Raw genomic sequence first — 17,165 nt, forward strand, 5'->3', positions numbered from 1 at the left:
TGCTTTGTAATTTGATTATGTATGTTCAAGAAATGCTAGTGAACATCTTGTGTGTCTATGAAATAATGCAACTGCTTTTAAAATAAACCTACTGGAACTTACACATTCAGATGAAGATTCTCCCCTTCAAAGATATCTCCTGGGGACTTTGCATTTATTCCAACTGTGTTATCATTGTTCTTTTTTATTGTTTTTGTTTTCTGTTTTTTGGTTGTTTTTGTTTCCTTCGTGGTCTATAGTATACTCTTGAAAATCTTCAGCGGTAGCATATTTTTATCCTTTGAGGGTGCTTTGGTTTTTGGAAATAGACAAATGCACATTAAATGAAGGGAAAAATTAAGTCTAATACTATGATTAAAAAAAAAAAAAAAGGTGTGACTGGAGGTTTTCTGTAATGGGGCTGATTTTCTCGGATGGGCCTTAAACTGGCCCCAACCACAACTCTCACAGGGATGGTCCTCCAATGAGGAAGACTCCTGAGGGATATCTTTGAAGAGACAGTATGAATTTTGAAGAGTAGGTTCCAATATACTTGTTTCAAAATTGACTCTTTCATACATAAAGAAGGGGAAATTTCTGAAGAGAATTAAAATGGAGGTGGAAGGATACCTAGATGAGGTAGCAGTTGAAAGTCACAGAAGATTATAAGAAAGAAAGCAGAAAAATTGTTATTATTGAAAGAGTTGGTCCTCTCCCTGCAAAAAAGAGTCCCAAAGGACTGTTAGGAAGCTATAGAATGGTAGGGTATATAGTATATGGGCCAGGCATAAGTCAAAATGTAAACTCTGTGCGTGTGCGTGTGTGTGTGTGTGTGTGTGTGTGTGTGTGTGTGTGTGTGTGTGTATGTGTATGTGCTTTTTTAAACTCTGAATCTTTCTCAAATAGTCCATATAGCTCAGCAGATTAAGCTTACATGTATTCTCTTGCTTTATCTTTTGGCATCTGAAATTTATACCTTCATCCTTCAGTTTTTAGTAGTCTTCTAGCATATATTTAACGATTTTATACCTCTTTTTTGCTCTCAAAATTATTTGTACAAGTTTGATTTAGGACCTTTGCATTGCATTTTTAAATTATTTATTCAGAGACTTTCTGTTTACCAAGTCTGTTTATTCCTAAAGGGCAGGGACTCTCATTCTTCTTAGGCCAGTGGCTGGTTCAGAGAAGGTTCTCAATCAGATCGAATGAAGGAATGCATTTGGAATGGACCTTGAAACTAGTAACTTTTGATTAGAAAGTGTCTTTAAAACTGTACAATTCCTTAGGAGGCCTGAGGCTGACTGGTGGTCCATTTGGTTCTTAAGGTTTGGTGAACACAAAGGAAATGATTATTTAGAGAACTGATAATCTCTTTGTATAGCCACAGTGGATTAAGCTCTTTTTTTTAACCCCTTCATGTGAATCATCCACAGGAAATTTTGACTTCTAGGTTGGTTGATCCTAACCCCAGCCCCATCCCCACCACCCAGATTATCAACTAGACTTAGATTATACAAATGACTGAAATATTAGTCTAAGTAAGACACTATTAGGAACCTAAGTGGCACAAACGGTTTGCACTCGGCTGCTAATTTAAAAGTTGACAGTTCGAACCCACCCAAGAGTGCCATGGCAGAAGGACCTGGTCATCTGCTTCCATAAAGATTACAGTCAAGAAAAACCCTATGGAGCAGTTCTACTCTGTCACATATGGGGACACCAATATTTGGAATCGATTTGACGGCAACAGTTTTGATTTTTTTAGTTAAGACACAATTTGGAAGATAAATCTCCTGGGAAATAATAATATGGTGCATTTCTAAAGTCAAATATCATTTACTTTGGACTGTTTGCAAGCTGTTCTCCTTCATTAGTGCAGATCATCATAATCTGTGTTCCTTAAAAGACTCACTGGTATTTGTCACTAAGGCCCTAAATGAATGAAATACCTCCTTATTAACACAAACTGTATATAAACACAAGCTTTATTGTCAGTGTACTCTTTTTATTAATTCTGTGACACTGACAGATTACTGCTTGTGTAAAAACTTTGTGGAAAAGCATTGTTAATAGTTGGGGACCTTTGAAGACATCATATAAGCAAAACGAGAGGCGGTTATTATTGTGTGTTTTTTCTTTTTTTTTGAAGGGTGGTGAAGAGAAGTGTTCTTGGAATTAGCAAAACAATTTTTTCATTATTGTAATAATCAAAAGATTTATCCTAAATTGGCATTCACAAAGCTGTTTTGTTGCTCTGATCGTTAGTGCTCATATAATCATCATTCGCATTAGCTGTCATTGATATATGTAATTTTATAGCACCGTCCTGGTCTTTAAAACCGATAAGTTAACTGTAAGTAGCCATCCTTACTGAAGAGTTTGTGCTTAGATATTGCAGCTGCAGTATCCAAGATTTCCTCTAGTGTAAGTAATGATCAGCAGGTTACCAGTTCGCATAGTTCCATGTGATCTGTATTTCAATGGTGCTGAATAGACTCTCATAAAGGGTCCTTTGGAGCTAATATCTGTTGAGATCATATAGGACTAAAAGCATGGCACTTAGTAACTGTGAATTTCAGATAAATCCTTAAGCAAATTAATGCATTTTTCTTTGTTTCTGCTTTCAGTTCTCTTACGGCTAGCCAACGATGCTTTACCAAATGACATGACCTTGGCTCTCGCTTATCTCCTTGCTTTACCACAGGTAAGTTTACCCTTACCAATAAGAGGAACTTAAAAATGAATAAATTAAATATCTATGCTGGGGATTTTCATCAGTGAGATTGTTTATAATACGTTTTAATTCCTTCTGATAGTTTTTAGGTGTTGAAAGGACCCTGATCAGTATCCAGGGAGTGAATTCTAGTGTTGGCTTAAATGCCAGTCTTTAAATCTACTTTACTATGCGTGTATAGGGTCTGCCTTTATAGTGTCTTCTGAATTTTAATGTAGCCACATTAAGTTGAGCTTGAGTTGATGTGTTGATATGATGGAAATTTTGAACTAAAATCTTACAGTAATGACTAGAAATGTAATGATTTATTACAAGCTTGTTCATTTCCTTTCAGCTGAGTTAATTCTGTCATGTTCCTTCTCAGGTGTTAGATGCTAACAAGTGCTTTGAAAAGCAGTCCCACTCTGCTTTGTCGCTCCAGCTGGCAGCGTACTACTATAGCCTACAGATCTATGCCCGTTTGGCGCCATGTTTCACTGGCAAGTGCCATCCTCTTTACAGGGTGAGTCCTCATTGTTTCCCCTTTATTGATGAGCACAGTTAAAGCTTTTATAAAATAAGCAAAACACGTTTTTACCTCTTTGGAGGGACTGATCTGCTTTGTATCCAGAAGACTTTCCAAGTGGCGGACAGTTGCTGCCTTTTCTGTGTTAGATGTAGTTAGCTTTCCAGGCATCACTAAGACGGTAAAGTCTCTGATATTTATTGTGAGTGCTGACTCTTTCCCCTGACTTTTCTTTCATTTATTTTTACAAAGTTCTTCGTTACCCATAAAAAACCCATTGCTGTTGAGTCGATTCCGACTTATAGCAACCCCATAGGACAGAGTAGAACTGCCCCATAGGGTTTCTAAGGAGCACCTGGTGAATCCAAACTGCCAGTCTTTTGGTTAGCAGCCATAGCTCTTAACCACTGCACCGCCAGAGTTTCCGTTTCTTAGTTAGGGGAGGCTAAAGTGGTGGGAAATGCTAAATGGAAGATGGCTGTATCTAATCTAGGAAGGTGAGCCACATAATTCTGTAGCAATGCTGCACTTTTTTTTAAGTCAGAGAGTTTAGAGTAGTAATTGCACAAATGAAATGTTGAAACATACCTACTTGCCATCAAGCTTCAGGCCTCTTGTATATAACTTTATTGTTAATTTCTGAGGGATAGCAACCTAAGTGTAGCCACAAGTCACATGTACTTTCTTCTGTAGACACAGAAGTAACACAGATGCTGCTATAAAATCAAAGCTCTCCACTCTCTAGGTTTACTTGTATAAACCAGTTTTAATTATTGGCGCTAGTAAATGATCTGCTTTTTTTACTTTTTAAAATGATCATCTTGAGAATAGACATACAAATAGATCAGATCTTCAAATCCACCAAGTACACAAATCCAAGGTCCAGATGATTGAGGCAGGATTCTTCCTTCTCCTACCCAAAGCATATTGTGTAAATAATTCTGCATACAAATCAAACTTACAGCTGCCTCAACCATCCAGAACATGTCTGAGAACCTACAGGTATGTGAAAACATTCCATTCATGGCAAATGTCTATGGCTTTTAACTATGTAATTTTTATTTTAAGAAAGCAGAGGAGTGGGTAAACCATCCACACACAGGTTAATCCCCCCAGGGTTTTATCATTATTAGGTATATATAGTTCTTAGGCACACTTTTATTATTATGGTAATATTTGGCCACGAAACAGGATTTTTTTTTTCCTTTTATAACCAGTTGATATAAATTTATTTAGGTAACCAAGACCTTTTTTTTCTTTTTTTAAATTTAAAGTAGCTACTGACTGCTTTATACTTTATTCGGTACTCTAGTAATTTATTCTATTTTTATATCTCAGGTATGTTTTTATGCAGAGCAAGAAATGTACATTGACCTACTGTGTTATAAATTCAGAAAATGAAACAGTTATATAGGTGTAAGCTTGGCAAGTTTATTTCTAGAACAGAACAATGTACTTAATGTTTTTTTAATTACATTCATTTGAACGGCTGGCACAGAATTTTTATGGCATGTTTTCTAGCGTTGGCTTCTGAATACCCTTATCTTTCCACTAATGCTGTGTATGCCAAGAATTTGCTCTAAAACTCCAAGTATGTTGAAACACAGTGAAACTTTACTTTGACCAAAAGCATTGTGCTTTGTTATAGAGCTTGATTTTTTTTTACAAGTAGTTTGGGTCCTCAAAATATACTTGACTGAGATTTCTAAATGGATGCCATTTTCATGAGATCCAAGTGCTGAAATGGGGGCTCCCTCTTTCATTCGCAATATAATTTTGGCCCAGTGGCACAAAGAAGCTGCTATTCAGGGTCATTGCTTCAGAAAACAGCATTATATCTATATGGGAATAAACCAAAAAAACCTAACCCATTGCTGTCGAGTCGATTCCAACTCATAGTGACCCTATAGGACGGAGTAGAACTGCCCTATAGGGTTTCCAAGGAGCAGCTGGTGGATTCAAACTGCCGACCTTTGGGTTATCAGCCAAGCTCTTAACCACTGAGCCACCAGGGCTCCGCAAAGAGTAGAACTGCCCCGTAGGGTTTCCAGGGAGCAGCGGTGGATTCAAGCTGCCAATGTTTTGGTTAGCAGCCAAACGCTTAACCACTGCACCATAGAACCCCCCTGCCAGGAGCCAGTAAAATCCATGTGGCCCAGTAATAATGCCTCAGCCTGTGATTTCTAATTTCTCAGCTGTCCTACACGGAAACAGCCTTGAGATAGCCATGGCCAGGTCACGAGCCAGCTACTTCTCCAGGGGCTTCTTGGCAGCTTGTGGAAAGCATTTGATTGTTGGTCTGAAAGGAGAAACGAAGAATTAGAAAGATTTTTTTTTTTTTTTTCACATCAAGATGCAAAAACTCTTCCCAGATAGACAGATGTGTTAAGGGGGAGTGTGGGGAGAGTTTAATAGCTCTCCAGCTTGTTTTCTTCTCTATTCCCAGAGACATCACCTTAATCAAGGCTTCTATAGTTCTTCACCTAAACTACTGTAGCACTCTGTGTTCATTTTTATTACTTTTATATCTTTTTTCCACATATCTGCTGGAGTATTCTTTCTAAAATGGAGGTCTGGTCATCTTACTCTCTACCTAAAATTCTTCATTCGTTTCCATTGCCCTAGCAAGGTCTGCACGTCCCCGCCATGATCTGGCCTCTGTCTGTATCTCCAACTTCATCTTTCCTTGTCCTAGCCATACCAAACTACTTATAATTTCTCAAACACCCTGTACTTTCTTCTGTGTGTTCTGTTTTCTTGACTTTAAAAATGGTGTCCTCTCTGCTTATACTGTTTTGTCCCACCATTTATTTGCTTAGCTACTTTGGTTAGGTGTTATCTCACCAAGGAAGCTTTCTAAAGTACACCCAAGCTATGTTGGGTATTCTTCCCTGCACTTTTGTATTGTCCTATACTTACCTCTATTATAGCACTTGTACTCTATTATTTTGAGCTTATACACTTTTCATCTCACTAGATAATGAGCTGTTTGAATGCATTGTCTGTGTTGTATTTATGGCATTCCCGACACTTAGAGCAGAATGTAGAATAAAGATACCAGACACTAAGCAAGTGTTTATTGGGTAGATGACTAAAAATTAATGAATAATTTTACAATACTTATAATTTAATTATCTCTGTGTGTGTGTGTGTATTCATCAAATATTTTTCAAGTAATTATGCCAGGCAATGTTTTAAAAATATATGTATATTATATTTTATAAACATTACGTTATAAATGTTATAAAAATCCTTGCCCCTTTGATCAAGGACCCAATAGATGAATCTTTGTCAAAAAGAGGAAAAGTGTGGACCAGAATTTCAAATTCTTCTAGAAAGCCTGCTTACTGGACCCACTGAGACTGGGAGGGAAGCCCTCAATCTATTGCCCTGAAATGATTAGTCTTTAAGCCTTGAACCGAAACTATCCCTTGAAGTCATCCTTAAATTAAACAGAAGGTTAGCTCAACTAGTAAAGAATGTTTGCCTTGAACAGTGTGTTCTTTTAAGGAGTTGTCTACATGAGATCAAACTGACAACAGTAACTCTAAAACACAGAGGAGAGGTTTAGGGAACAGAGAGTCTAAGTTAATGGTGGTAAAACAATGTGGGTAGAGATAACAAGACTGGTGACACAATGTGAAGAATGTAACCAATGTCACTGAACTGCACATGTAGACAGTGTTGAGTGGGTTATGTTTTCTTATGTTTATTTTCACCAAAACTAAAATAAAATAATATCCCTGCCCTTTAGGGGCTTATATTCTTTTGGGAAAAGAGATATCATAAACAAAATATTTGCTATGTTACATGATGATAAGAGCTATAAGAGCATAAAGCAAAGAAGAGAGATGGGAAGTGAGTGTGTGTGGGTGTGTGTGTGTGTGTGTAGTGTAATTTAAATAGGGTCAGGAAAGACCTCAATTGAGAAGGTGACCTTTGTATAAAGACCTCAAGCAGCACCATGCTGATATTAGAAGAGCATACTAGACAGAGAGATGAGCAGTAACAAAGGTATAGAAGTGTCACTGTGCCTACATATGTAGATGTGTTTTTTTCCCAGAGTTTTTGAGATGGTATTGAAAAGTTGTTGTATAAAATTAAAAGTAGAGAAGAGTTGTCTGATTCTAGAGCTAAAAGACAGAAATGTGGTCCTTGACCAGATTTCATTATGATGTGGTGGGGGATCTTCTCCTATCTGGCTAAGAAAGTGTCAGGAAGGGGTGTGACAGCAACAGTCAGCTTGGGCACTTTCTCTTTTGGAATTGCCAGGGGACAGCAGAAATAGCAAACTAACCCTACAAAGGCACTTGGCTGTCTTACAGTACCTTTCACACTCATTCTGCCATTTGATCCTCAAAGCAGCCGCATTTTGCAGAAGAGGAAACTTCTTTGCAGAAGATAAGACTCAGAGAAATTGGTTGCTTGCCCGGGGTTAATCTGGTAGAAAATGACGTCCTGTCACATGGAGCTCCTGATTCTAGTCTTCACCTGCTTTTTACTTGGACATGCTATTGCTCCAGCTTTGTTTCAAAAGAAGCAGTGTCACTGTTTTTTGGACTTAAGTGATCTTTCTGGCATGTAAGTCTAATGGAAAATTCCAGCAGGATGTTTTAATGTGCTCCTTTGTGCCTACTGGGTAAAGTCTAAACACCTGTGTATGACAGAGAAAACTCTCAGTGAACTGTCTGGCCCTTCCTTACCCTCTAGCCATGTTTCCTGACACTACCTCTTTTGAGGATTACGTTCCAGCTGTACAGAACTTACATTTCTCTGAGATTACCATGCTTTCTCATGCCCCTGTGCCCATGCAGATGTGAATCCCTTTTCCTCCCTACTGTTGACTGAGTTCAGATGAAGCTACTCTATGAAGCCTTCTCTGATTCCTCAGCAGATATCCAGCTACCTTCTCCCATCTCTCACTACTCTTTGTATCTACACCCCCACTGAAGCAGTTCTTTTAGGCTATTGTAATTGATGCACATCAGTTTCCTCTCAGTCTGGTGATCTTATTTGAGGGCTGAAACTATGTATCTCTGTATGTCCAAACCCTAACCCGCCATAGTTACTCAGTGATTGTTTAATGGCATATAAATTACTTCAGGAATCATTTCAACTGCTGTGCATTAGGACATCTTGCAGGCTGAAGTTTTTCAGTTTTGAGTCCTGACCTTGGATTTGAAGGAATCACAGATAGGCACAGTAGCTGGATGTTTTAAGTACACAGAGTTTTTTATTGACTACCTAATTACTCATTATTTGAGTCTTTTGAGCATCTTCCTCTGCATAGATCAGGACTGCTGAGTTTGTAGTTAAATATGACAGACTCCTGATGAATCATCTTGGAAATTGAAATCAAAGTGGTTTCAATTTCTTGCCTGCACATAGTAACACTCGCTGAAGCTTAGCTTTCACTCAGTTGTCAGTTTGATTTGTTTATAATTCTACAGTCTCTTCACATTTTCTCTTTCCATCCCCTGTAGTTATGTGCTATAGGAACAATAACTTAGGTAAATTACTAGGTTTGATTAAAGTACTGATATAATTTAGGGAGTTATTTTGAATAACAGACCAGTGCAGCTTGAAGGGAAGCACTGTTCTGAACCTGTCAGCAGGCTCCTTGAACTCAGTGGCTTTCCTACATGGTCTGTGGAGCAGTCTCCTCTGCCTTCATTTTCCTTTGTAGTGATATATAATGATAGTTGCCAAGTAGTCAGTTGGAGAGCAATTTCTCTTCTGTCCTAATTAGCTAGTTTTTATGTTTAAAAAAGAATGTATGCATGGCCAAAAACTGAAAATGGTGTAAATAAAAAGTCAGTATTTCCCTTTTGTAGCCTTTCAAAAGTAGTTTATGGATATTCATATTGATGTAACTATTCACACAAGTGTGAGTAAGCTATACACAATGTTCCACACCTTGACTTTTTTCACTTATATCTTACCTTTGTAATTATTGTAAATGCATCTCGAAGTGTGATTCTCCAAGCATTCTTTTGAAAAAGGTTTCAGACGATAAAATCAGTTAAAAGATGGAAACGTCTTTTAGTTTTATATGCTACCGAAGTAAAGCCAGCAGGGGATGAAATTCAAAACTTTATGGTAGACTATTTCTAAAATGTGGTTTTTTCAACTACTAGTTGAAAATACAAAGTAGAAAATTATCTCAAGCAAAATAAAAACCCTAGGGGGAAACACACCACCTGTTTAAAACTTTTCAAATGATATTACCAAGAAATGGAGACCATTAAACCAGAATGAATTTATTTCTCTACTAGTGAGCAGTAGGTTAAGTCATGGAGCATTCTACTGTCATGAATATTTATGTATATTTGGTTTTTACAGGGATTTGACCATATTCTTTTTAAAAATATCATAATTTATTTACCTTCCTGAAGAACTACATTGCTAAGCTTTGGCGGGGGGAGGATGGAGAAAGAATAATTTAACTTTCCAAACTTTCCTTTTAAATTCTTGATGTCTTTTTATGTTGTTAGTTTTTGCAGCCTGTGATGTTTTGTATTATCACTTTGAATACTGATTATGGAAATTTTTGAAGCTGTCCTTTATGACTTTATGTCCCTCAAGAGCTTCTTAGAGGCTAAAAGCTTCCATACCCCTGGATCATGTAATTGAATTTAGGTGGGGAAAAGAGGGAGATTTGAGTGTACTCTGAACAAAAAAATATTAGTAATTTTCGGTGTGAGACTGGATGTAGAAGCATTTATGGAGACCTACTCAGAAAAAAGGGCCTGTTGTAGTAGAGAGCTCACTAAGTGAGGAGCCAGAAGGCTTGACTACAGCTATGAAAGCCTGGGCCACACTTTGATCAGCTATAGAACAGGAGCGGCAGTCTCCTGCACATCTCGCTGGGTTAGTATGAGGCTCAAATGAAAATAGATGTGAAAATGCTTTAGAAACTTTAATATGTTGGTCCCTTGGGGGAGTGAAGGATTGAATGTATGAAATGAAGTGTTGGAGTCAATAAGGGGATACTTTGGGATATTTTGAGAAAACGATGAGTTTCATAAGAAGCATTTTTATTAAATAAAATTTAAATAGAATATTGCAAGTATCTTAGTTATCTAGTGATGATATAACAGAAATATCTCAAGTGCATGGCTTTAACAAACAGAAATTTATTTTCTCACAGTTTAGGAGGTTGTTGTTGTTGTTAGGTGTGTCAAGTTGGTTCCGACTTGTAGCAACCCTGTGTATGACAGAATGAAACCCTGCCGGATCCTGCACCATCTCATAATCAATGCTATGTTTGAGCCCATTCTTTCAGCCAGCATGTCACTCCATCTCGTCAAAGGTCTTCCTCTTTTTCGTTTACCAAGCATGATGTCCTTTTCCAGAGACTGGTCCCTCCTGATAACATGTCCAATTATGAGAGACGAAGTCTCACCATCTTTGCTGCCAAGGAGCACTCTGGCTGTACTTCTTCTAAGACAGACTTGTTTGTTCTTCTGGCAGTTCATGGTATATTCAATATTCTTTGCCAACATCAGAGTTAAAAGGCATCAATTCTTCTTTGTTCTTCCTTATTCACTGTCCAGCTTTCACATGCATATGAGCTGGTTAAAAATACCATGGCATGGACGCTTTAAAGAGGTCTTTTGCAGCAGATTTGCTGAATGCAGTACATCATTTGATTTCTTGACTGCTGCTTTCATGGGTGTTGATCGTGGATCCAAGTAAAATGAAATCGTTGACAACTTCACTCTTTTCTCTATCATGATGTTGCTTATTGGTCCAGTTGTGAGGATTTGTTTTCTTTATGTTGAGGTTTAATCTATACTGAAGGCTGTGGTCTTAGATCCTCATCAGTGCTTCAAGTCCTCTTCACTTTCAGCAAGCAAGATTGTATCACCTACATATCACAGGTTGTTAATGAGACTTCCACCAATCCTGATACCATGTTCTTCTTCATATATATTAGGAGGCTAGAAATCCAAATTTAGGGCACTGGCTCTAAGCTAAGGCTTTATCTTTCTGTTGGCTCTTGGGGAAATTCTTTGTCTAGCTTCTGTTCCTCGGTTCCTTGGTGATCTTCCTGTGGCATTGTATCAGTCTTTCCCCATCAGTGCTTCCTTCTCTGTGCTTAATCTGCTCTTTTCATATTTCAAGGGTGATTGACTTAAGACATACCCTTCATTGATATCATATCATTAACATAAGAAAGAAAGTCCTACTCGCAAATAGAATCACATCTACAAGTATAGGGGTTTAGTATTTATAGCACATATTTTGGGGGGGACACAAGTCAATCCATAATAGCAAGTAATCATAACCAGTTAAGTCCCTTGAGGAAGGGATACAAAGTAGTAGTGATAATGATAAATAATTTGCATGGGGAGCTAGGACTTACAATGCGATCATCCAACCAGTCTCATTTAAACTTTATGAAGACCCTATTTCAGTTTTAGTAATGGAAAACCTGTAGCTCAGGAGGGAAAACCAGTAATCCAGGTTCTTTGACGTCAATTCCTATGTTGTTTTCTCCCATAACTAATTTTACTTCTTTGGTGGAAATCTTTGTGAGAAGTTGTCTCTAATGTAGTATGTTTTATACAGTAAATTGAAATACTGAAAATTAGTGTTCCTGTACACTTAACAAATATTTAATGATCATAAACTTGAAGACTCTTAAGAAACCTCTTAGGTAGGAATTAACAGAAAGCTTACCTACCCTCCTCCCTCCCTCCATCTTATTAGAACAGAATTTTAAAAAGAAGTATACTTACGTCAAGGAGTTGAACAGAAAATGGTATTTTTTCTCATGATTCCAAAACTCTTAATGTTTCATTAGAGAAGAAGAAATGAGAGGCTTGGCAATGCAGATCAAATCTGATATCCGTTCTGACACCTACCTTGTGTGTCCTGTATGTACATTTGTATTTACATACATGTAGCATTCATGTATAGAAAGAAGAGGAAGAAGGTATGTGTGAAAAAAGTCTATCTAGATGTGATATAGAATGAAAGTATTAGAATCCATCATTGAAAATTAATCAATTATAAGAGGACTCTAATGTCAAGTCTTATTTATGTTTAGTGGGAGGTGCGTATACACTGTTTTATGTCAAGAGGTACCAAAAATAAAGAATGGTTCTTAGGAGGCATTATGCTTGGGAGTCATATCACCGCTCTACTATTTACCAACTGCATGGCCTTAGACAAGTGACTTAACTCTTTTGTGTTTAATTTCACATAACTGTAAAACAGAGATGATACTAGCAGATGCGTATCCTATAGGGTTGTTAGTATTAAATGAGATTGAGTACATGTGTGTTTAGCATGCTGTCTGGCCCATTCTGAAGACTGAAATATTAGGTATTATTTCTTAAATATTTCTTAGGAAAAGTGAACAATTTTGATATATTAAAAATATGAAATAAAAATTATCTACAGAGGGACTAGACAATTTTACCTTAGTAAGGGATAACAGATAAAGTTGTTTAAACTGTGTAGGAATTCATTGGTCATAATTTATTGGTCTGAAATTATATTTTTTAACAAAGAAATCAATCTGTTCTGAGTATTTAGTGGGAGCATAAATGAGATGGGATGTAGAATTTCTCCAGTTCCACACCGGGAGGGATTTATAAGGATTTGTTTTATTTTAATGGTTGAATTTTTATGCATTCATAGGATTTTAGTCCTAGAAAGGTGATAATCTGGTGATATTCCTTTATTTTACATCTGAAGAAACTGAGGCCCAGAGGAGTCAAGAGAAGCAATTAATTGCTCCCAGAGCTTTTGTTTGTGATTCTTCAATAATGCTTATATTCAGATTCCTTCTGAGAATTGGTTGCTTGTACAGCTTTGTCAGTCATTAGTTTTTGATTCCTTGAGAGTAAGTGCAGTTTCCAGTTTGCTTTTACATACTAATGGAGAAAAGAGTGCTTTAAAATGCCTTATTTGTGTCTCACAACAAACCATGAGGAAGGCATGATTATTGACATTCTTTTAAAGATGAGGAAACAGATATAAAGTAACTTGCCCCAGATTACATCATCTATATACTCATGAGTAGAGTTTACATTTGACATCCTGGGTGATGGGGATGGTTAATGCGTTCAGCTCCTAACTGAAAGGTTGGAGGTTTGAGTCCACCCCTAGGCAAATTGGAAGCAAGGCCTAGTGATCTACTTCTGAAAAATCGGCCCCTGGAAACCCTGTGGAGAACAGTTCTATTCAGGACACTCATGGGGTCACCATGAGTCACAGTTAACTTGATGGCAACTGGTAGTATAAATTGGTACCATTGACTTAAAAGCCACTGCTGTTCAGTGTGTCCTCATTTTATGAAGCACTCGATGTGTACGAGGTACACTACTATGCTCTGTAACAGGCAAATACTTGAAGGAGACATGGTCCCTGTCCACAGAAAGCTATAATGTAATATTTATAAGAGAAAGCATTGTAAAGTATTTAACAGAGGTACAGTTAAAGTGTGGTTGGCATATGCTTTTGAACAAGTTGCATGATCCTGTTCATCTGTAGAGCACCTGCTTTATGCCAGGCCTTAGTTTGTGTATTTTATATACATTTTCTTTTAGACTTCTTACAGCCATGACAGCTACGTAATATTATTGACATTTAATAAATGAGGCAGTGAAGCTCATAGTTTGTTAAGTAACTTGCACAAGGCACACAGCTAGTAAGTTCTGTCTGCTTGTGTTTATTTCACTATGCCAAGTCATTTTCTTTATCAAAAGGAAATAAAACATTATTTTCGCAACATATGAATATTAAGGTTATATGTGAAGACTTGAAACTTTCTGCAGATTAGAGGAAACCCTACATAAATTTTAGTATTAGCAATTATATTCATTATAGCTGTGTTCTACCATTTTGGAGATTTGCTCTTCATCTGGCCTTGGGATTCATTTCATAAATTGCATTCATTTCATAAATTAGGGTACAAAGAGAATAGAGATGAGGATGCGTTATACAATTCAGGTCAACTGAAAAGTATGTAGGCCACTATCTCCATACAGGCACTAATCCTGAAGATGAGAGAAAGCAAAACATCAAAAACGAATGTGAACCCACACACCTATGGTCAACTGATTTTTGATAAGGGTGCTAAGTTCAGCTGATGGGGAAAGAATTCTCTTCAATAAATGGTGCTGGGAAAATTGGATTTCCTCACACCATACACAAAAACAAATTTAAATGGATTAAGGACTTAAATGTGCAAACTGAAACCATAAAATGCTTAGAAGAACAAGCAGGGGCAGGCAACACAGTCAAGCATAGCTTTCAGTAATGGATTATCTAATATAATTACAAAAGCACAAACAGCAAAAGGCAAAATAAATAAATGGGACCTCATACAAATTAAAAACTTTTGCTCATCAGAAGAGTTTACCAAAAAAGTGAAAAGACAAGCTATTGACTGGAAAATATCTTCGGAAACCATATATCCGACAAGAATCTAATAACTAGAATATATATAAAATTTTGACAGCTTCACAACAGGAAGTCAAATAACCCAGTCATAAAATGGGCAAAGGATTTGAATAACTTTTACCGAAGAAGACATTCAGATGGCCACTAAACACATGAAAAGATTCTCAGCGTCATTAGATGTCAGAGAGATGCCAATCAAAACTACAGTGAGATACCAATTAACTCCCACAAGGATGGCTAAGATTAAAAAAAACAAAACAAAACAAAAAATAAAAAACAGAAAATAACAAATGTTGGTGAGAATGTGGGGAAATTGGAATCCTTACCCATTGCTGGTGGTAATGCAAAATGGTACAGCTGTTCTGGAAAACAGTGTGGTGGTTCCTCAAGAGAATAAAAATAGAACTACCGTATGACCCAGCAATTCCACTCGTAGGTGTATACCCAAAAGACTTGAAAGCAGAGGCTCAGAAAGAGACTTGTGCACCAATGTTCATTGCAGCACTATTTGCAATAGCCAAAAGGTGGAAACAACCTAAATGCCTATCAGCGGATGAATGGATAGACAAAATGTGGTACATACATACAATGGAATACTACTCAGCCAGCAGGAGAAAGGAAGTCTTCATACATGTTACAATATGAGTAGAGCTTGAAGATGGTATGTTGAGTGAAATAAGCCAATCACAAAAGAACAAATATTGTATGACCTCACTTATATAAAAAGACAAGAAAAGACATATGTGTAGAAACCAAAGTTTATTAGTGGTTACTAGGGGTGGGAGGGAAGGGGAAAGAGTTAATGGTGATGGAAAAATCTCATTGATTTAAGGGTAGGGTTGTACAACCGATTATTATAATTGCTGTCAATAAATTGTACAGCTGTAAAATGTTGAATTGGCACAAGTTGTGTGATAGATACATTTACAACAATGACAAAAAAAAAAAAGTAGCTACTGAGGCTGCTTATGTACAGCCAAACACCTCCTGAGATTTAGTTCCTCGGTTTGGAGGTCTAGGGTCATGATTTCATGGGGCATACCAGTTAATTGGCCTAATAACATGTTTAGTGCTTCTGTTCTGCCTCCTAGTTCATTACATAATGCCTAGGGTCTCAGAAGCTTACAGGCAGCCATCCAGGGCACAACAATTGGTCTCTATTCACCTGGAGCAACAGAGGAAGAAGAGTCAGGAATAGGAGAAGGGTATGGAATGTGTGGCTAATTGCCTCCATGAACAACTGCCTCCTTTGCCATGTAACCAGAAGAACTGGACAGTGCCCCGCTACCATTATTAAACATTTTGATCAAAGATTCCATAGAAGAACTCTGATCAAAAGGGGAAAAATGCAGAACAGAATTTCAAATCTTCATGGACTCCAGACTCTCTAGAGCCATGGAGGGTAGATGAACCCACTGAAACTCTTGCCCTGGGATAATCTTTAAACCTTAAACCAAAAATATCCCCTGAAATCATCTTACAGTTGAACAAGAGTTTAGCTTAACTAGTAAAAAAAGGTCTGCCTTGAGCATTATGATCTTTTAAGAACTGCCTATATGGGATCAAGTTGACAACATCAACTTGAAAAATCAGATTGGAACCTTAGGGGCAGTGAGTTTATGTTAATGAGGGAGGAACAACTCAGAAGTGTGAGAATGGTTGCACAACTCAAAGAATGTAATCAATGTCATTAAATTTTACATGTAGGAACTGTTTTATTGGTGTATGTTTTGCTGTGTATATTCCAAACAACAACAACAAAATAAATGAATTTTAGAAAAGAAAAAAATGAATGTGGAGTGAAAACTGTGAGAAGCCTTTGGGAGAAGGAAGGTGGTTGATTCCATGAGTAGTGGAAACAATTGCTTGGTATATAGAGAAGGTCATGGACCCAGAGACAGAGATAGGTTGGATGGTTAAAGCCTCTCCTTCAAAGTGCCTTGGGCAAAGTTCAGGCTGCGAACTTTATTCTGAAGCCACAGGGTCAGAGTATATATATATAAAAGACTTCATTGTATTGGTAAAGATGTGTCAAGTACAGAGGCTCTTCTGTCACCCTAAAACCGTCATCATTGGGTATTTGCTCTTACTGGCTCTACAATTGAGCAGAAATGTGTTAACTAGATGAAACGTGAAAACAACAAACAGCAGCAGAGCATGCGCAGGGTGCCAAGCAAGTATAGATGGGCTGGCTGGCTTGTGAGCAGCATCCATGTACCAGATAACTGCAAAGGTGGTTTTGCCAATGGTGGAGGGTACAGGATGGTGCCCCAAGAGGTTTGGCCAACAGATAGAGAGGGGGTTGGGTTAAATGTCTGTTAAAGAGGCTTCTAGAGCTAAGGCATAGAATTTCCTTTGTCTAAATCCGTTGCCAGAAATAACATCCCTGTGTAGATTATTCCCACCTCACTCTGTAATTGCCTTTACCTACTTACTACTACTAAGCATTGCTGTCAACTCGATTTAGACACATGGTGAGCTTATAGGACAGAGTAGAACTGCCCCATAGGGTTTCCAAGGAGCGGCTGG

General features: G+C 37.5%; 1 protein-coding gene across 3 annotated transcripts in view; it reads left to right on the forward strand.

Annotated features, from left to right (window-relative positions):
• Positions 1-17,165, forward strand: part of NBAS (NBAS subunit of NRZ tethering complex) — a 461,389-nt gene that overhangs the window by 285,775 nt on the left and 158,449 nt on the right. For all 3 annotated transcript variants that reach the window (XM_023728239.1, XM_023728240.1, XM_023728241.1), the window contains 2 exons: positions 2,607-2,683; positions 3,078-3,215. In XM_023728239.1, coding sequence (XP_023584007.1) covers positions 2,607-2,683; positions 3,078-3,215 — 215 coding nt within the window. The remainder of the gene's footprint in view (positions 1-2,606; positions 2,684-3,077; positions 3,216-17,165) is intronic.

This window comes from Trichechus manatus, unplaced genomic scaffold (genome assembly GCF_000243295.1).
Source record: "Trichechus manatus latirostris isolate Lorelei unplaced genomic scaffold, TriManLat1.0 scaffold00023, whole genome shotgun sequence".
Lineage (NCBI taxonomy): Eukaryota > Metazoa > Chordata > Mammalia > Sirenia > Trichechidae > Trichechus > Trichechus manatus.